The 21,805-nt window shown below is 36.8% G+C and overlaps 2 protein-coding genes and 1 non-coding gene across 3 annotated transcripts; 1 reads left to right on the top strand and 2 right to left on the bottom strand.

Annotated features, from left to right (window-relative positions):
• Positions 1-4,080: 4,080 nt before the first annotated feature.
• LOC119793819 (phospholipase B-like 1) lies at positions 4,081-16,215 on the bottom strand. Its single transcript, XM_038301094.1, has 11 exons — positions 15,972-16,215; positions 15,189-15,409; positions 14,011-14,094; positions 13,765-13,906; positions 13,528-13,674; positions 11,537-11,681; positions 8,494-8,694; positions 6,926-7,066; positions 6,669-6,854; positions 5,516-5,622; positions 4,081-5,260 (listed from the first exon to the last, which is right to left on the bottom strand). The coding sequence occupies exons 1-11, from the start codon at positions 16,053-16,055 to the stop codon at positions 5,084-5,086; spliced, it is 1,635 nt and encodes a 544-aa protein (XP_038157022.1). The 5' UTR covers positions 16,056-16,215; the 3' UTR covers positions 4,081-5,083.
• On the bottom strand, positions 16,187-16,259 carry trnar-ccu. The gene has a single exon. It is a non-coding gene; the product is annotated as a tRNA-Arg (tRNA).
• Positions 16,260-16,642: 383 nt separating this feature from the next.
• On the top strand, positions 16,643-19,894 carry cby1 (chibby homolog 1 (Drosophila)). The gene is made up of 5 exons (XM_038301055.1): positions 16,643-16,726; positions 16,936-17,031; positions 17,794-17,899; positions 17,997-18,109; positions 19,447-19,894. Exons 1-5 carry the CDS (start codon positions 16,721-16,723, stop codon positions 19,525-19,527), a joined length of 402 nt encoding a protein of 133 aa, XP_038156983.1. The 5' UTR covers positions 16,643-16,720; the 3' UTR covers positions 19,528-19,894.
• Positions 19,895-21,805: the final 1,911 nt, after the last annotated feature.

The following is a 21,805-nucleotide window of genomic DNA, read 5'->3' as shown; positions in this document are numbered from 1 at the left end:
TGTGTGGTGGTTCTTGAAGCACTCACTCCAGCTGCAGTCCACTCTTTGTGAATCTCCCCCACATTTTTGAATGGGTTTTGTTTCACAATCCTCTCCAGGGTGCGGTTATCTCTCTTGCTTGTACACTTTTTTCGACCACATCTTTTCCTTCCCTTCGCCTCTCTATTAATGTGCTTGGACACTGAGCTCTGTGAACAGCCAGCCTCTTTAGCGATGACCTTTTGTGTCTTGCCCTCCTTGTGCAAGGTGTCGATGGTCGTCTTTTGGACAACTGTCAAGTCAGCAGTCTTCCCCATGATTGTGTAGCCTATAGAAGTAGACTGAAAGACCATTTAAAGGCTTTTGCAGGTGGTTTGAGTTAATTAGCTGATTAGAGTGTGGCACCAGGGGCCATCAATTTTGAACCTTTTCACAATATTCTAATTTTCTGATATGATGAATTTGAGATTTTCATTTGTTGTCATTTGTAATCATCAAAATTAAACAAAATAAACATCTGAAATATATGAGTTTGTATGTAATGTATGAATATAATATACAAGTTTCACTTTTTAAATGGAATTACTGAAATCAATCTACTTTTTCATGATATTCTAATTTTATGACCAGCACCTGTATTAGATTCTATTTTTTAATTTTGTATTCTTAAGATACAAAAACAATGCTTTCCTTAGTTTATGAATATCTGTTATGTTTCCTTCATTTCCTAATATTCCTTTAAGATTCCATTCATGCCCTATACTTCTAACTATTCTCTTTAATTTTTCCCTTTCGTGTTCATATAACTTACAGTTCATCAGTATGTGTTCTACATTTTCTTTTTCACCACATTTCTCACATTTCTCACTATTTTTCCTCCCTATTAAGTAAAGCATGTCATTTAAGTAGGTATGACCTATTCTTAATCTACTAACTATTATTTCTTCTCTTCTGTTTCTTTCATTAATGTTTCGAATTCGAACTGACTTTTGCACTTCATATAATCTTCTTCCTTTCCTATCTTCGTTCCATATTTTTTGCCATTCCTCCATTTCTTTACTTTTAATAAGTGATTTCCCTTCCCCTTTTCCAAAAGGAATTGAAATCGTTATTTCCCCCTCTAAAGCCCTTTTAGCTAATTTATCTGCCTTTTCATTGCCTTTTACTCCTTCATGTGCCGGCACCCAACAAAACCAAACATCAATGCCACCCCTATATAGTCTAAATAAAATATGATGAATTTCTAATACCAAATCTTTTCTATTATTTCCTTCTCCCTTAATACTTTCCACTACTGCTTTAGAGTCTGTGCACACCACCACCCTGATTGGTCGAATCTCCTCCACCCATTGCAAGCCTAATATAACTGCCACCATTTCTGCTGTAAATACCGACAATTGATCTGATATTCTTTTGTGAATACATTTTTTAAACTCTGGGATATATATTCCTATACCCACATAACCTTTTAGATTTTTAGAACCATCTGTATAAATTTTAAGGTAATTATTATATGTAGTTCTTAAATAAATATCAGTTTTTATCCCTATTTCATTTATATTCCAATCATTTTTCATTGTATTGATTTGCAAATCTACATTAACCTCAGGTATTAGCCATGGAGGAATAACGCTAATTGGGTTAAATTGAGCTATTTCCTTGTCTTCTAGTCTATACTTTTTAATCCATTTCCTAACCATCCATCCAAATCCATTACTTTGGAACTTCACATATTCCCAACAATTTTGCAGAATAGTTGAATTCACATGATTATCTATATTACTTTTAATTTTCATCCAATATGCTAAAGCTAATTTAATTCTCCTCATTTCAAGTGGAGTTTCCCCACTTTCAATTAATAGAGCATTAATAGGTGTTGTTTTTATTGCTCCTGTACATATTCGTAAAGCCCTACACTGTAATCTTTCTATTTTTTGTAATGATGTTTTAGCTGCTGCTCCATATATAATGCTGCCATAATCTATTATTGCTCTCATTAGAGCCCTGTATATGCTTAATAATGACTGTCTATCTGCCCCCCAATTGTTTCCAGCCACAGCCTTTAATATATTAATAACTTTTTTACATTTGGTTTCTAAGTTATCTATATGTGTTTTCCATGAGTAAGAACTGTCCAACCATAAACCTAGATATTTATATTCTGTTACTCTTTCTAAAGTCTGTCCATATAATGTTATTGTTTCTATATTAATATTTCTCTTCTTTGTGACAACCATATAGCAAGATTTGGTTGCTGATAATTTGAAACCCCATTCATAAGACCATTTTTCAACTTTACTAATTGCTTTTTTAATATTTTCTACAACATGTTTAATATTTTTCCCTTTCATCCATATGGCCCCATCATCTGCATATAGTGCAGATTTTATACATTTATCAGTTTCATAGAAAATATCATTGATCATAATATTAAATAAAATTGGACTAATTACACTACCTTGTGGTATTCCATTTTCAACATTATATTCATTTGAATAGTCATTCCCAATTTTTACTCTTATTTTTCTATTTAGTAGAAAATTTGCTATCCAATTATACATTCTCCCACCTATTCCCATCTGTTTCATTTTTATAAGTAATCCTTCTTTCCATAGCGCCTCTAAGCTGCACGAGCTCAAACATCATTAAGAAACATTTGACATCCGAAAGGCGCTTTCAAAATAAGAGCCCTAATATTTTGCTTTCCACTTTTTTTTATTTTCTTTAACTTGTTTATTTAACTTTGGAAGCACATTTATACGGAAGAGGATTAGGGTCACTAAAAAAATGGAGAAAAAAAAGGTTGCTGATTTTTAAATTTTATTTCAGTATAATATGGGAAAAAGTCAGAATTTTGAGATTAAAGTCAGAATTCTGAGAAAAAGTCAGAATTCTAAGAAAACATTTTTTTTTCTCATATTATACTGAGATAAAGTCTAAAAATCTCTTTTTTAAATTAATTTTTTTCAAGTGGCCCTAATCCTCTTCTGTACATTTCAGCCAATCTTATGGAAAAAAAAACGTATGTATCACAATTGTTATTTGGTTTGTCATAATTATGAGATATTTTCTCATAACGATGAGACAGTATCTCAATATCTATAGTTTTAATATTTGTTCCACTTTCCATTAAGCCAATAAACAATATCAAGAAAGTAAATTGTGGAATAGGCAATGGCAACTAAACTGACTGCTTTTTTTTTTTATGTTTTTCGTTATCTCATATAAAATATTTTTTAAAGAAGGATTTTTATACATTTTTTTTTTTTCAAATATTTTATTGTGAATGTTAAGTAACATGCTTCCTTATGTATTTATTTATTGTCTTATAATGGAACTGCTACAGTATAGCAGTGTTTTTATGTGTGAATGCAGTGTGACACATAGTTTGGACTATGTAGCAGCCCAAATCAAATTTCCTTTGGACAATAAAGTTAATCCTAATATTAAAAGATAAATTTTTATAATTATGACTTAGCTATCTCATAATTAAAGATGGTATCACATTATTTTTTTCTCATAATTATGACACTCTTTCTCATAATAATAAGATACTATCTCATATTTTTGCATTTTTATATATATATATATTTCTGTTAATTATAACGTTCCACTTACAGCTCATCAAAATATAACATCTAGATATTAAAATTATCAAAAACCTGTATAGGGCCTAATGCAGAAACGTGGGCTTAATGAGAGGCCACTATTTCAATATTTTTACATTTTCAGGCTGAAGATGTAAAAAGCTGATGATCAGCTGTAATGTGACTGAGTGAAAGCAAGTTAGTCAAAATGTATTTGTATTTTACATTTCAGTGGAAAGGCAATTCAAAGTGCTTTTCTATTGTAAAACCATCCGAACAAATTCATTAAAGGTATGAAAACATCAGGATCATCACACAAAATCATAAAAATTATTACCCAGATACACATGATAGGGAAACGGTCAATGTGTAATACAAATGTATGTCAAGTTTTTTCTTTTCTTTTCTTTTTTGTATTTGTGCAAGAATGTTAAAAAAAAACACAGATAACTTTCCCTCCATGTCACAATCCATCACTGATTTATTGTGTTTTATATGATAAAATCTTGGTAAAATAAATAAAAGTTTGTGATAATAACCTAATGGAACATTGAGTGGTTTTATGCTTAAACTAGCTCAATAATTAAAAGCAAAAAAGCAGATTTAATCTTTCCTCAACATGTAATTTCCTTTATTCAATATATTTTTCACTCTACACCAGAAAAAAGATGAAGATTAAGCAATTTTTATGTAAATATCTGATGAAAAGCAGCTGTGAGTGCTTCTAGCTTAGAATTTCACAGCAACACTAACAAGCACAGTCATGTAGCACCTGAGGGACTAAGATTGTGTTGGGAAATCGTAAAGGAATTTAAAAAAAAATTAGCAAACTTGACTGAAAGGAAAACATTTAGAAAGAGTGTATTCTTTGGCAAAGCATAGTAAAACTAACTTATCTGCCATTTTCAAGTGTCAGCTCAAAAACTTCAACAAATCAGTGTACAGTTTTTGGTTTCTATCTCTGCATATATTTAAAAAAGAAAACAGTTCCTCTATGAAGACCCTTCACACTCTGAGGTGTCTGTTTATTTACCTGACATGAGGGTCTGCGGTTTTCTGATAACATAAACCTCCGTAACAACTGACAGCAGAAGCCTGGGGGAAAAAAACTCAGTGCAACACATATTCATAACACTTATGTAAACAAACAGATTTCATTCAGGTTTGTTAAAAGTAATGCTTTTTTATGTTTGTTTTTTTTAATCAGGACTGCACGGTGGAGCAGTTTGTACCCCAAGGGGGATCAGAGGCACAGAAAGGAATATATATACAGACACAACCGAACACGAGTCAGGACAAAACAATATAACTTTTATAATAAATTATTAATAATAAATTTCACATTAAAAACAGCTTCATGTGAAGCTCCTATCTCTGAAAAGACTCAGAAAATAACAGTTAAATAAAAGAAAAATGTTAGAAAATTTTTTTTTTGTCAACAATCTAATAAAATCATCAACATCCACCCTGGATTATAGTTATAGCTCAGTAATAACAGGTGGAGGGGAGGCCGTGTCTCAGGGCCGGTGCAGTGTGGGCGTCATGGTGATGAAAGGAAACACGTAGGTGTGTGGGAGACCCTGATGAGCCGTGAGGTTGAAGGAGCGCCATGAGAACGGACGCAGGCCCCCCTGCGTTGTGGGACCGTTTATGGCCTCGGCAGACAGCTGTAAGGCCATCTGGTAGTCGGTCACCTGCAGCGCCACACAGAGGGGAGGGCAGGAAACAAAGTACAGCTTTTTAGAGGAAGTTTCTGTTGGGTTTTTAATTTCTGCGCCTGACCGAGTGTTCATATCATACAGTCTGCACATTAGCATTTTCCTTTCATCTGTAACAACGTGCTCATAACAATGCATTATCAGCACAACAGCCCATCAGAGAGGGAACAAAGCTGTCCACGTGCCTGTTTAAAAATCTGTTTGGACCATAGTTCAAAGATGTTTCCTGACCTTGGTGTCATAGCAACCTCCTGGACGTGGCCTCCTTGGTCTCAGGTCGTTACGGCAACAGATGGTTTTACAGGGATGGCCCTTGGCATAGGGGTCTCTCTTATAGTCTGAAATAGAACCATTAATTCTGTTTGCTTTTAAGTAAAATATTCAGTGTTCTGTTAATATTTTCTGTCAGTCTATACATTTACATTAGGGCTGAAACAATGAGATTAATCGCGATGAATCGATTATTGAAATAATCGTCAACAAATTTAGTAATCAATTAAACGTTTAGAGACTCTAAAACATGCTTTTAGCAGACAGAGCGACCCACTTAGAGCAGCAATTATACCAAGATTGTAAAAAAGTTATAAATCATTTTGCATTTAGGATTAAAAAAATGTTCTCATCCATCAATATGCTCTAACAAGAACTCCTTTAGGGGAATAGTTTTAGTTTCACCTGGTCTAAGGAACCTTTAGCTCTCCAATTATTAAAAAAAAAAAATCAACAGATTAATTGATTTGCAAAATAATTAATTGCAGCCATAAATTATAGTACCTACATGGACCTGCATTTTGCCTTGAGAGCTACTCTAAATTTTCATCGCATGGTTTCAGCAAAGATTTAGAAAGATCCTTTGAAACTCTTGCTTATGTTTTATTGATTGATTCATTGGCTTTATTGATCTCACAGTGGATACATTTAGTCATACATCAGCTCAAATAGTCAAAGAGGAAGAAGGTGCAAAGGGAAGAAAAAGGTGCATGGGATCTATACAGTATATACAGTGCGTCCACATATGACAGCTTTTTTATATTTATTTTTTATAGCTGCAGAACCAGGATTAGAACCCCTCGTTTCACCACATCTTTAAGCTCCCCTGCTTCATTGAAATCTAGTGTGGAGAAACCAGAGATAACCTGAAGTTTGTGAGATGAAGCAGCCATTATAATATGGGTCTAATGGTACCATTAAGGGATGGGCATGGCATGGTCAGTCCTGATCATTTGTGTTTAATGCCAACAACCATCCCAGGTTCACTTCTGATGCTCAGTTTTAACTTAAATATTTTTTGCTGACATGCCTTTGGCTAATTCAAAGCAGGGTTACCCAAAAAAAGAGAGCGGTAAGTCAGGAATATGAACTAAGCTGTTGCTGAAACACCTACTGTTGTATCTCATCATGTGCTTGAGGGAGCCGAGGTCGGACACCTTGGCCTGGTCCCTGCGGAGGATCTTAGCTCGAGGACAGAGGTCATAGGAGAAATCTTCTCCATATCGCCTCCACATGATGCTGTACCCACTGAGGTTGTAGATCTCATCGTGAAAAGGTATGTTGTAAGACGGCCAGTAACCTGCCAAATGAAAGACGCAGCATTAATCTATCTGGACGCCGTAGCCGGACACAGATGGATATTTTTCCTACCTCTTCGTAAAGCTTGAGTCTGATCAGAGTGGACCACTTTCCCCGGGATCTGCTCCAGAACTGTCAGAGCTCCACTGCTGATACTGTGACGCAGAGACACCTTGTTCAGGTCCACCACCATATACTGGCTGTTATATGTACCTAAACACCAGATTAATGAAACATAAACCTTTGAAGTGGAAGGAAACAGATGCCAGATTATTTACAGTTTCTACAAAGAAAAATGAGAAATGTTTGGTCTATATTATATTATTCTTGTTCATGAACTTCTCATGCAGAGGACTGATTGTTTATAAATAATGTTACTTCCATCCCAGTTGACCAATGAGAATTATTATTTTTCTTTTTTAAGTCTATTTCCAATTTATTGCACGTTCAAGAAGGCACACATGCAAAAAGAGTATCATGATGAATGGAGCAATTGTCAGGATTTGGTTGTGGTTTGAGGACCCAAATGCAGAGGCAGGGAGGCAGAGGTGACTTTCTTGATGATTTAATGACAACAGAGGCAGGAATCCAAAAAAATCAAACGTGAAAAAAGTGAAAAAAACCAGAAACCATGGAGACATCAGGGGAAAAAACAATCTCGACGAGGAAGACTCAGAGAGACGGAGTTGGAGGAAGTTAGACGAGGAACCAGCACTGAGGAACTGCACAAAGAGTTTATTTATGGGAGACTGAACAAAGAGAGGACTAATGAGCAGATTGGGAGCAGGTGTGAACAGACCAGACAGGAAAGGAGCTAGGGAAAAAAGAGCACACAAGAGGGCAGCAGAGGGCAACAAATAAAAACCTGAAAATGGAAAAATATCCAGAAAACACAACAAAATAAGAATGAAACCACTAAAACTAGAAAACATGGAGCAAAGTAAAACTGATTACTCAAAAGAAAACATAACAGAATCAAGACTGTGACAGTAATTGGAGTTTCTAATAATAGTTGAATACCTTGGTCCCTAAATAATACGCCCAATATGTGTGTGTCTCTGACAAACTTTTACATGACTGAAGCTGTCCTTTCCAAAAGATGTAAATTAGCTCAATAATTCAGGTGAAATCTGTAACTGTAACCATTCCTATAGAAGTAGTAAAACCCTTATAAAGATGAAGATTTGTGTATGTTTAGTTTTCACCAGAAAAACTAAAACGATAAAGAAATCAAAGCAGCTATTTTGATTGCTTCTTCCATAAGACGTTCACAGCAAAGCTGACAGGCACAGTCATGTCTGCGCCTGAGGGATTAGGATGGAGAAGATAAAAAAAGGTGGGAAGTTTTTGGCTCATGAGTTGCAAACTCACAAAAAGAATTAAGAGGAAAAAAAATAGAATTCAAAGATAGAGTCTCAGGTTTAAAACTAATAAATAACTGAATGAGGAGGGAAAGCTGCTGACTGATGAGTCCCATAGCAACATGATGCAGAAGATGAAATCAGCTTCCAAATCAACAAATCCAGCTGTTGTCTGGTTAAATCTCTACTTTTATCTGTTTTCCTGCAGACTGAGGCTCCAAAGATGACATTTATGTGTTTAGATCCTATAGTTTTCTCTAGCTTTGGCTCACATCCCACCTGAGTTATATTTAGAGAAAATCTGCGCCCACTCCTCTCCCGTGTGTGCCAGACCGTTAGCCAGGCGGACTCTCTGCCAAGCCAGCAGGCAGTGAGGGTTGAGTCGAGAGAACAGCGGGGTGTTGAAGATGCCGATAGAGGTCTGAGTCATCAGCAGGCCGCTCCCAAGCAGGTAGAAGTCATCCAGAGACATGAGGAAACCTGGCGGAGGTATGGGAGGACATTATGATCTAAGGTTGCCAGTGAGAGATGAGAAAAACAAAAACAGATCAAGGTTTCTATTTTTTTTTTTTTTTTTTTGGCATGTGAGGTCTGCTGGAATGTTAACATACAAGTCTGGTTTCAAATCTGGTTAAACTGAAGTTTTTTAACATGAAACTTAATTTATAGTTCTTCCATAATGTAAAACATCAAAATCCCTTTGTACTGAGCTTAATCTTAATAAGGCTGTGAGTTTTTTTTTCTTTATTGTTTCATGGGAACATTTAAGATGGTTTAAATGATTTAGCCTGAAGGTGCAATATGACAATGGGGTTAATGTCGGTTACTGTGAGGTTAAACAAGGACCAAAACATGGTGTGGTGTGAAGGATTGATGGTGAAAAACTTAGAGACATGAGAGATCAAGCCAAGGCAGGATAAACACAAGAAACCAACAAGGAACGATGAAAATCAGGCAGCTTAAATACAGAGGAGGTGCAAAAAAAATGAGGGAGAGTACAGAGCAGAAAGACTGAGATAGGGAGACCTTTGGCCATTACGAGTTAATTTCTGTTCGGTGTCATGCTAGATTTTCATCTTGGTTTGACAGGTTTTTTTTTTGCATCTTTTTTTTAGCAGCATCTTGATGTATTAGTCTCCGTTTCTCAGGCTCCTGCTTCATAATCTCCCATTAAATCGTATTTAATGTCATTCTCCATCTGTTCCTGAGTATATGATGTGTTTACTGGTTCTCATTGTTCTTCCTTAGATACTTTTGTTATACTGTCTCGTTTCCCATTGTCATTTAGTTCTTATGCAACTCCTTAAGTTTTATTTTTTTTATTTATTATTAAAGGAAAAGTCCAGTCATATTCAGAATTCAAACTTCTGAAAGTACTTTAAATATAAAATTATTAAATACAGTTCAATAAATGATAAGTGTTTTCATTAAGAGTAATTTTGATTTGAATGTGCTTTACTGGAGGCATCCATGTTTGTCAAAGAACACTGCCACCTACAAGTTTGTGACGTCACGGTGCGGTATCGGCTGTTGATCAAGACCCAGTGCTGTATCTGGTGTTTGTCACAACACGCTATTATCCAAGTCATCTTGAAAACATTCTTCTTCCATATATTTTGGCTACATATTATGTTTCCGTGGAGGATCATGAATCGGAAAGGTGAAATAACTCTTTTTTTTCCACTTTTACCCCATGTATTATAACATCCATCTACCATTGTCAGTTTAACTAAAGCTCCCGCGGATTTCAATGGTGAAGTCCTTTGTAAATCTTCAATAAATGTTGTTTATTGCAGATGTGTCTAGTAGTTCCCATTGATTTTGCTTGTAAAGCGGGGAGAATGGCGCTAGGCTTACCACACCGTGACGTCACTGCTGGAGGATGTCAGGAGTGAGGTGTTACTAAATTTAGGCAAAAAAGGCTGCTCCCAGACTCAGTGATCACAACGAAAATTATTGTTTTTTATTTTCTTACTGATTAATGCTAAATTCATGAAATTACAGTGAACCTATTAGTTTTAGGTATAGATAATGATTCTGAGGGTCCCAAAGACAAAAAGCAAGCTCAGAGGGGACCGTGCTTTTTCTGTGGCAGTTCCTAAGCTATGGAACGATCTGCCTCTGAGCATAAGACAGGCCTCTTCTCTTGCTATTTTTAAGTACCTTCTTAAGACTCGTCTTTTTTCCTTGGCTTTTGGCACAATTTAAGAGGTTTCACTTTGTTTTATTCTGTTTGTATACTAATATGTGTTTTATACTCGATCTTTTCTATTTTATAATTGCATTGTATTTTATGATTGTGTACAGCACTTTGGTACTGCCCGGTGCATAAAGTGCTTCATAAATAAAGTTGGTATGGTATGGTATGGTACGGTATAATGATCCATTGATTATTCCTTGCTGACTGGACTTTACCTTTAAAAAACTCTATTTTCACCCATGTTGAGTGACATTACAGTGTGAATCATGATAAAATCACAGATAACATGGAGGGAAAACACAAAAGATTGATAAACCAAAGTGGCATAAGGAATAACAATCTAAGAAAATACATAAAATACACATAGGAAAGAACATAAGATACAAGATGCAGACTGTAACAACAATTATAAAGACAAAATATTGATTATGGCAAAAGCTTACCAAAAAAACATAGATATATCAGCAAATAAAATAAAAACAGACAACAGCATATCATGACAGCTAAATACCCTTGACGATGCAATATCCAGGGGTAAAAATGAACAAAAATTGACTTCAAACCTTGTCACCATTAATGTTTTTGTAACCACTGAAGAAACCATGTTGAATTATTAAGACTAAGCATCACAGCGGACCGAGTAGTTTGATTGCTTCAGTTTAATAGAGTGAAGTGACTACCTTTGCCTGCTGCTCTCTATAAATAGTACTTTAAACCCACTTTGGTTCTGATAGAGTTGAGTCCATAAGAGGCTTTTTTACAGCCTGAGGCACTTAACAAATCTTTAGCCAAAAAAAACAGACTAAATCTCTGCTGACCAAACAATAAAGGAATGCATTTAATCATGTTTGGTTTTCTTTTGTGCTCTCACTGAGCTAACATTTACTTTACAACTCAGTTAGCAGTGGCTTCACCACAGAGTGTTCATTCAATCTAAAAAAAAATAAAAATAAAAAAGCCCAGGATGCCTTTGTTTGTAATTTCCAGTAAAAGAAAATGTATGGATCGGAAAAGACATTCACCTCTTTAGGAAAGCTGTGATTTAGTACTGTGTCTTTAGTCTTTGCGTGTCTTGTGATGCCTAAACAGGAAATATATGTGATATCTCTTGAGTCTCCATACCAGGGTAGCTGCTGAACGACATCTGTCCGGTTGAGACATGCCCATTGGACACCCTGAAGTCCCAGTGTTTGTAGATCCGCATAGTGGCAGCATAGGTGTACCAGCTAGAGTGGCCCAACAGCAGGTTTTCATAGCCTGGCAGCACCTTAGGGTGAACATAGAGAACTTATATGACAACATAATCTAAAAGTATGGGTACCCAGAACAATCCCTTAAATAGAGATCTGACTGATTTTTTTTATTTATTTAGTGTTGGTACAAATTTTAGGGAACTTCTAGGGGGTTATACATAAAACTAAACTGAGGTGCATTTCCTTAAAGAACTGAGCTCAACTCCAAATTTATCGTCTCTTAAAGGAATAGTACACCCAAAACATGATTAGGCTTCATTTTCTACTCACCCCCATGCTGAACAACACTCTGGAGTACTTTTTTGATATCTCAAATGCATCTGGAGATCTGGGAGGCTTCTTGCTGTCTGCTGACATTCAAATAATGGAGGTCTATGGCGCCCGAGGCAGAAAGGTCCATAAAAGTCCACAAAAAACGTGTCAATATTCCTCCATACTGCTCGTCCAATGTATTCCAAGTGTCCTGAGTGGGTAGCGTCCATAATTTACTCGAAACGAAGTCATTTAGAATGTTTTTAGAGCCTAAACAGTAGTGTATAGGATTTCCTGAAAGCGCGCGCCCGCACGTTCACGACGCTACGGAAGCCGGCAGACCAACCAGATGAAAGTGCGCATTCAGCGTCTGCTCTGCTGATAATGCAAGCGTAGAAGAAGAAATGTGCTGTTTACCTGTGCAAAGAAAGAAACAACGAAAGAAAAATGTCTGAGGACTTCAGTGTTGAGGAAGAGCATGAGTTCTTTGCCGAGCTGAATGCGCACTTTCATCTGGTTGGTCTGCCGGCTTCCGTAGCGTCGTGAACGTGCGGGCGCGCGCTTTCAGGAAATCCTATACACTACTGTTTAGGCTCTAAAAACATTCTAAATGACTTCGTTTCGAGTAAATTCTGGATGCTACCCACTCAGGACACTTGGAATACATTGGACGAGCAGTATGGAGGAATATTGACACGTTTTTTGTGGACTTTTATGGACCTTTCTGCCTCGGGCGCCATAGACCTCCATTATTTGAATGTCAGCAGACAGGAAGAAGCCTCCCAGATCTCCAGATGCATTTGAGATATCAAAAAAGTACTCCAGAGTGTTGTTCAGCATGGGGGTGAGTAGAAAATGAAGGCTAATCATGTTTTGGGTGTACTATTCCTTTAAACAGGCTTTTAATTCCAGAAAGCACGACCATTTGGTCAACCTTTGTTTTCTTTTTTATTTATTTTGCTGATTTTATTGCTTATACTATCAACCTTGTACTTTGCTTATTGCTTTTGTATTTTTAGCATTATTTAGATTTTTCTTATTGTTCTTATTTACCTGTACACTTTGGTTTTTAGAGTACTTTTTAAAGAAATTATGTTGATGAAAACATGTAGGGTTTTTTTAACCTCTACAGGAATTGTAACTGGAACTGTGTATTCTTTTGTCAAATAAGCCTAAAATGAAACTTTTCGCCTACCAATACTCAAGATTAATCATGTTAAATGAAATATAAGCATCTCATATCCAGGGTTACTTCTCCTCCAAATGCCAATGGAACTTTCTCAGGTAAATATATCATGACCTCTCAGCAGAAAGCTATAAAAAGGGTAATCAGTGTAATTAAACAGGTAAGGACAAAATATTTATGGGCCAATCAACATAGCAATAGTTAGTCCCCAGACCTAAATTGTATGAAACCTTGGGGAGGAGTGCATCTGAGACGCCAGGACTGATAAGTTTATTTTTTTAAATGGAGGCAACTCAAGAGAAAAACACAATCACTGCATGACCCACTCTTCTCACTTGCACTGGACTGACCCTTTCCTCATAAAAGCAATTAGTCCTGTTGAAATTTCCCTCACAGCTTGAGCCAAATGAGCTTGGCCTAACCTTTATAAGAGCTGTGCAGAGGCCCATTCCAGGCCTCCTGAAAGTGGCTGCGCCTGCAGAGGAATTGGAGCGAGATGTCAGAGCTGGGACGAGGTCCAGGAGGTCGCCAACACCATTCAGGAACTGGAGAGCAAAGAGCGGCAGAGGCTGGGAGGGAAGGGGAGAGTAAATGGCAGGGATTAATGAACTAATACTGTGACAGTCCTCTAACGTCCTCTCTATCACTCACACACACACCTCCCTGTGATTGCTTTTGGCCCATTCTACAGCTCCAGCATGCAGTCCATCCAGCTGGGCCAGGATCAGTCCAAGATGATTCCACAGGGGGTCGCTGTTTCTCCTCTGAGTCACCTGCTCTCTGGCCCATTTGTCCTGTTTGCTTGGGATCATTCAATGAACAGCAGAGAAGGCTATTTACTTTCAACACCATGCATTACTGCTATGAATTATTGCAATTATTTTATAATTTTATACCAAACATACCTCATAAAGTTTTTCAAGGGGATCAAAACCTGTTCATCTTTTATCAGCTGAGGATACATGTTGGTGTAATGACTGTAGATCTGTCTGCAGCAGGGAGAGCAGAAGTTTATTCATCCCCTTCGTCTGCATATGGATATTTTTCCTTTTTTCAGCTCTTACAAACACAGTTAATGTTCTAATAAAACATGCAGAGCTATTATCTATAACAAGGTATTGTTTAAATGCATTGCAAGTTGCAAAATAACATTACAACCATTCTATCTAATGAATATGAGTTCAATGTTTCTTTTACGCTATGCATAACTCTGGAAATGGTAAAAAAGAAAGAAACTACAAAGAAATTTATGCTTTACTCAGAAATTTTTGTAAACTGCTACACATTAGAGTAAAAATAAAGAGAAATGTTTCTACCTCACTACTTTCTTTAGTCTCAGATATTTGCATATCTTAATGTTAGTTAATGATCAATTAATAAACAATAATAAAAAATGGAAAGTAGCAAAATCTGGTTAAGAAGACCCACCTTTAGCTGTATTTTAAACCCCCTTTAAAAACTGTTTCCTTGTGTGACATGATAAACAACTATAAAGAAATCCGCCTAGATGAGAGGAATTAAACTGTGGATCTCCACCAGTCTAGGTTATCCTTGGGTCCAATTTTCAGTCTCACATTCATCTGTTCAAACTATCATATACAACTACAAACAATTTTGGAATTTTTGGTATACGTGAATGAACCCCAGAAAAACAAAAGAATTTGAGTTAGAATGCTACTGTGAAGATGCTGCTGAAGATTGAAGAAAGTCATCACCTACAGAGAAGACGTAGTCATTTCTAAAAGCAACTAAAAAGAGATTACATTTTGCAAATGCACTCAGTATTGCGACTGTAAATAAGTACGGTGGTGGCAGCATTATGGTCTGTCGATGATTTGCTGCAGGATGGACTGTTGCACTTTAACAGATATAAGTAATAGCTCCAGATAGACAATAACCCTCAATAGTATTCATGCATTTAGTTTGCAGGAATAACTTTGCTAACACAGGAAAGTAAGCATGATTTAAAATCAGAAAGAAAAAAAACTATAATATTATGTATCTTTCCATGCTGTTTATGTTGAAAGCCTTGCACATAGACAACATGTATGTGTGTGATGTGTCTCAGTTTGAGAAAGCTCACCCAGCAGTGAGGTAACCCTCCAGGTAACCAGCCAGAAAAAATGTAATTTCATCACCCTGTGTAGTTCCTCCAAAACCCGCCCTGATCTCCAAAACACCCCATCCAGAGAGCAGCAGAGTGTCATTGAAGTAACCGTAGGCGCCACCATCCTTCACCATCACCCCCTCCTTCAGGATCACGCTTTTCTGGGCAGCATCCCAATACACCGTGGCCTCTTGGAGCTTTACCATTGTAGCACGATGGAAAGGGTTACAGGGTTGAGGTTAGATAACACATTATATAATATAATGTCATGACACCATTGGAATAGATTTTTGAAAAACTGTAGTCTTTTATTAATGGTCTGTTTTATCAAATAACTTATGTAATTATTCCACAACTTTAATATGTCTAACCTGTCGAAAACCTTTTAAAGTCTATTTCAAGGCTTCACATGAATCTGCATATATTAGAATTGGGAAAAAATCTTGTTTATATCATAGAGATATTACAGATTATTCAACAATTTTCTTATTTTATGTAGTAAATGACAGTTGAAAAAATTTAAATCAAACTGATGGGTAGTTTTGTAAATAAACTTATTTCGTTTTCTTTGAAAACAAAATATATATAAATATAAAAAAAAGATTATGAATATAAACCACCAAAAAAGTAAAAAACAAATTCTAATATAAATACAATGTGTCTAATACATTAGCCATTTCGTGATTTGGAAATCAAAGACTTTAAATGAATTTAAAGCATGTTAAACAGGCAAACATTTCATAACTCACGGTATTGCACCTTGTTCAATGGTCTCCCAAATACATTCAACATCACAGCCATAGACCACAGCAGGACGCATAAAAAGACGCTTAGTTTCCCCATCACAGGAAAGCACAGAAGACGATTTTAAAAGCGATTGTTGCAAAGAATTTAAGATGATAAAAATAGGTTAACAATATTACGCTACCAAGTTTAACCTCTCCGTCATTTTCGGGAGAAATCAAAAAATTTACCACCCCAGATGGGACTCGAACCCACAATCCCTGGCTTAGGAGGCCAGTGCCTTATCCATTAGGCCACTGGGGCTGCATAGCACAGCTCAAGAGACACATCAATTTTAAAGACATACTAGTTGGAATCGAGTATTGTGTTGTATTATTTGTCTTTTCAGTTATTGTTGACTTTGCACATTAAAATGAGTGCATCTGTTTTGGAATGCTTGTAAAATAAGCGATTGGATGGATGTTTCGTTTTGTAGTTTTATGGCCCGTACCATTTCTATTTTAAAACGGGGATTTTTGAGAAGTTAAAACGTAATAATGTGCATAACCATCGTGCAAAGTAGAACTATGAATACAATTTTATAACTAAGGTTTAAAAAGTCTATTCATATGTTATAGTTTAGTGCCAGAATCGGGTCACATTGACGAAACTTCCATATCGAAGCTTTTACATTTTTTTCAGTAATGGGAACTTCCGCGCATGCGCAGTTCGGTCCATGTCTGGAGAGGAGACTTTAAACCATCACATTTCAGTAAATACGGTGTATGGAGGTAAATATATACGTTATTAAACTTTTAGGCTACGCGATTAGAGCCAGATCAGTTTACAGTTCAGCGTTGATGTGAGTTAGTATCTCTCGGGACGCCTTCATAATTATCTAAGTGCGCTTTGTGATTCCCTGAAGGGGATTGGTGTCGTTGGCAACGATAAACACAGACGGCAGCATTTAAACATCTATCACCGGTGCACTGTCTCGTAGGATCTGAAAAAATCACTGATGCCGCTGTTTGGAAGTACGTTCAGTCCGAAGAAGACGCCGCCGCGCAAATCTGCATCTCTGTCCAGCCTTCATACGGTGAGTGACCATGGGGGGTAACAAAGTTTGAAATAGTAGGATAAGAAAATATAATTTTTTGTGCAAAAGCATCACCATGATCACACCCTTCCCATTGTTAAACATGGGGGTGGCGTCATTATGCTGTGGGGATGTGTCTCTTCAGCTTGCATAGGAAAGCAGGTTAGAAAGGAGGTTGTCTGATCACAGGAGACCAATGATTATTTGGCCTGCATGCAAGACTGCTCATCCTGAACTCACCATCCACTTGGTAAAACAGGGTGGTGGCAGCATCATGCTACTGGGATGCTTTTCTTTTGCAGAACTGATCAGATTTAAGTTGAAAATGGATGAAGATAAATCTATGACAATCCTAAAAGAAAACTGGCAAAGAACTTTGGGGAAGGTTCTCCTTCCAGTAGAACCATAAAATAAAACTAGAAATTCAATGGGTTGGTAGATTGTTTTAAAATGGCCTAGTCAAAGTATAGCCTAAATAAAAGAGAGATTCTTCACTGATAGACATACCCCAAAAGGCTTGCAACAATAATTAGTCTAAAATTGGGTCTGTAAAAAAAAATAAAATTGGGTCTGTACAAAGTTTTGTCTCTTATTTGTCATGCATATTAACAAAGTGCAACCTTTAGCGCAATTAGGGGCAATAAGTCTGATTGTAAAGGCGAATCTTGTTTTTTTTTATTTGTGTTCAAAACTTCTTTAAAAATGAGTATGTTATAATTTCTAGCATTATAATATGAATGTGTTTTTTTTTGTGTGTTTTAGTTGGATCGATCAACAAGAGAAATAGAGCTTGGTCTTGAATATGGACCACCTGCAATGACCATAGGAGGCCAGAGCTGGAGGTTTGAAGACGGACAGTGGATAACAGGTGAGAATAACTTTTATTGTTCTGAAATCAGACATTTTTAACTGACTGTGTCCTGTTTGGATGTGAAAATACGATTTTCATGTGTTTGTTCAACCAGAATCTGGAGGAAATGCTTCTAGTAGGGAGGTGCACCGGCTTAAGAAAAAAAATTTACAACTGGAGGAAGAAAATAACCTCCTGAAAGCAAAGATTGAAGTTCTGATGGACATGGTGAGACCTTGTTTATCCTTATTACAACACCTAATAATCGCTGCTTCATCTTTGATGCTTGACAACAGATACAGATACAGTGCTGAAGTTCTCACACTGAAAGCCTCCTTGCACCATTTACGGCTCCATTCAATGAAGAGACATGTAAAAAGTCAAAAGATAAATAACTGAAACTTTGTGTTTGGAGAGAAGGATGACAGAGAGAATGGAATTGCATGTTCATGAACTCCGGGGAAGATGTTACGACCATAGATAAAGGTCTCAAAAATAAGTGGCGTTGGGCATGGCTGGAGGAGACGGGGTGGGATGGCAAGCCAATTAGCAGCTGGTGTAGGAAGTTAGGTGAACCAGGCGCTTGCTTCTGCACGCTGTGCTCCAGGAACGCTTAGCAGCAAAACTGGATATCAAAGGAAATGTGGTTCATGCAAGTAGTAGATATAGATGCACTTTTGTCATCTTCTGGACGATTTTGGTATTGGATTTTCAAAAGTGGAATATATTCTTGAATCATTCATGCAATCTTTGACTCATGAAATGAGTTTCTTGCCTGTGTCGAAAAAGTTCAGGCTCAGAAAACAACTGACCCATGTGTAATAAACCAATGAGTTACAAAAGCTTTTAACAGAAGCAGAGTGTTTCTATCAGTGTGAAAATATCGGAGATTTTAGATGTCGACCGACAAAAATCCGTTATTACTTTTTTGTCTTTTATTGGACCGATATCAGTGTTGGATCAGGACATCCCTTCAAGAAAGTGCACCTCAAAACATTTTCTGTGCAGTCAGTTAATTAGGATTAAAATCCTGCCCTAAAGAAAAAGTTATGACTCCAACACTTACCGGAAATGAGTCCGACTTACTGCCGGCAATACAGACCAGGCTCTGACACCGGTCGTACAGAGACCTAACAGCCCTTGAGCAGCAAAGGTTCAGATTTTCTAACTCCAGCATGTGCTGCTTGTGAAGTGGGTCATGTGCCTCAGATGCTTAAATGCTCATGAGGCGCTGCTCCAGACGTTCAGATGCTTCAAGATGCCCTGCTCCTGCTGCTTGAGATGCACTGTAGAACCTTTCGATGCGTCTTGATGCGCTTCAGCCGTAGACTTTGAATGTAAACCGGCTGCTTCTGCTGCTCAAATCACATTAAATGTGATCGTAGCATAATATAAATGCTATATATAAATTTAGACCCCTGCAAATCCCTTGAAAGGCTTTATAATGATTTTTTTTGTGTTACCCAAATGCAAACATGTTTGATTTATACAAGTAATACACCTGACTACATTAATAACAGATTTACTGAATTATTAAAATTAATTATCAAATTTTTTCTTTCTAGTTGACTGAAACCACGGTGGAGTACCACCTGATGGAGAAAGAAATCGAAGATATGAAAACTCAGCATCGAAGAAAAAAATAAGGGTATAGCCTAGTTAGATTAAATTAAATTAAAAAGTTTTGCTGAATTGCCTTTTTTTATTTTATTTAGAAATAGTTTTAATGATGTACATACTTTTTTTTCTTTTAAACTTTTCCTTCATTCCTTTAGGCATTTTTTTTTCTCACATGAGGAATTCAGCTTTTAACAGCCAATGTGGCTGCAGTGTACTGGATTCACTCTTTTCCTGTTTATGTTCTGTATCCCATTTGTTATATCACTTTTTTGTATCTGAGATGTTTATTTTAATATGCAAACTATTTTTATGCACCTTCAATCTCTTTTCAAACTCATTTATTGTTCTCATTTCATTTTTTTCTATGTATAAATTAAAAAAGTTGGACAGACATTTTTCGTATTCGTTCCGTATTTAATTTTTTTTTTTTTTTTCTCGGCCTTGGGAACAAAAAATTGAGAGCTTAAAAGAACTAATGCATTGTAAGAAAAACAAAACTATTTATCAGTAATATTTAGAAAGCTCGGTATTATGCACATTGCTTGAAAAATACACACACACATACATATATATATATATATATATATATATATATATATATATTGCAGAATAGAATTTGGAATTAAACATAAAATGGGTATTTAATTTATTTATATTCTTTTATCCAGGGTATTCTGGGGTAATGAATTACTATGCAGAGAAGAGAAGTTAATCATCTAGAAGTCTGCTTTCTCCTTGTTGTGCACCAGGTTGTGATTCCTGTCCTAAGAGTTTGGAGTTTATCAACTTCTGGAGGTCAACGCCTGCATAAGGAAACAGTAGAGAGAATTGACAGTAATAAGATCCTTGGAGTGCAGATCTGTGTTGATCTCACCTGGTCAAATGCTCATTAAATGGGCCCTAGAGACATCGCATCTCTGGGAAAAATGAAATAAACATCATTACCTACTACCATTCTCTCCATATTCCACTGCGGGGAAAAGAGTTTGGAGGTACAGATTCTCAGTGGGGCTGCAGCTGCAAATTGAAGTTGAGGTGTTCTTTCATAGGACTGAAAGAAGATCTACAGTAAAAGGGTCCCTGATATTTCCTGTGTTCTTTCCAGGATCCATTAATATACGACCACAGACACAGGGTGCTAAATGCTGTCAAAGACTCCACATTCAGTCCGGAAACCTTTTTATTAATAGATGTATGACCGAAGATAGCCTTTATGCAAACATCTGAACATAACATCTGAACATGCGTTCGTTCCCGTTCGTCCTTTACTGCAAACAGGAGGGAAATGTTCTCTAGTCCAGGGGGGGGCCACTGTCTCTGGCCCTAAATATCAAAAGCACAAGTTGGACAAATTGCCAATAAAATAATTTTAGATGTTTAACTGTTAAGTCTTGTATTTTCTATTCCATTCCATTCTGTTCTATTCTATTCTACTAATTCAAATTAAAAATACTTTCTTGATCCAAAAAGGAAAATTAAATGTTAATTTTAACTCATATTTTTAACGAGTTGTTCTAAATGTTAATAATAGCTACAGAGATCTTCAGTTGCGGTCTGTTTTACACCGGTTTTAAAGAAGCCTCTCACTGTTTTTAACAATCCTCTGACGAAGATACTCACTTCTTTTTCAAAAGCGTTTTTCATGTTATGAAGAACTATTGATGAAATCATCTCCAGAGGTTAGTTTTAGGCAACTGTTGAAGCTTGACCATGACCTGGATGACTGAGAATTTTCACAGGTGCGTCTCCAGAGGTTCTAGAGGAGTCCCTAGAACAGAGCTGGCCTTCTTTAGGAGCTTTGCAGAAGAAATCACACTCTCTACAACAGACTCACATAAAATATGCAGCATCTTGAGGGGAATGGCGGCCTAGTGGTTAGGGCATAGAGCTTGGAATCCTGGGGTTCTGAGTTTGAGCCCCTCTCCCGCAAACTGCCCCCCTGGGTTCTCTGAGCAAGACCCTTAACCCCTGATTGTTCCCCGGGCGCCCCACAATGGCAGCCCACTGCTCCCCAAGGAGATGGGTTAAATGTAGAGGTAAATTTCTCCAATGTGAGATCAAGAAAGTTCAATAAAAAAAAAAATCTTGCTACAATCACTTAATGACCTAAGATTCCTTAGTAAATACAGTCTGCTCTGTCCCTCTCAACAGCTTTATAGCTGCATCTCCAGTCCAGTTTGTTGCCCAGGTGAACACCACCAAGATATTTACACTCCTCAACCACCTACATTTCTTCTCCCATGACATTGATAGAACTGAACTTGTTCCTGTTTCTTCCAGGTGCGAAGCTAGATGGGGGGCCAG

This window comes from Cyprinodon tularosa, unplaced genomic scaffold (genome assembly GCF_016077235.1).
Source record: "Cyprinodon tularosa strain WSP-4 unplaced genomic scaffold, ASM1607723v1 ctg46, whole genome shotgun sequence".
In the NCBI taxonomy this organism is placed as follows: domain Eukaryota; kingdom Metazoa; phylum Chordata; class Actinopteri; order Cyprinodontiformes; family Cyprinodontidae; genus Cyprinodon; species Cyprinodon tularosa.
This window is presented reverse-complemented; position numbering and strand designations above follow the sequence as displayed.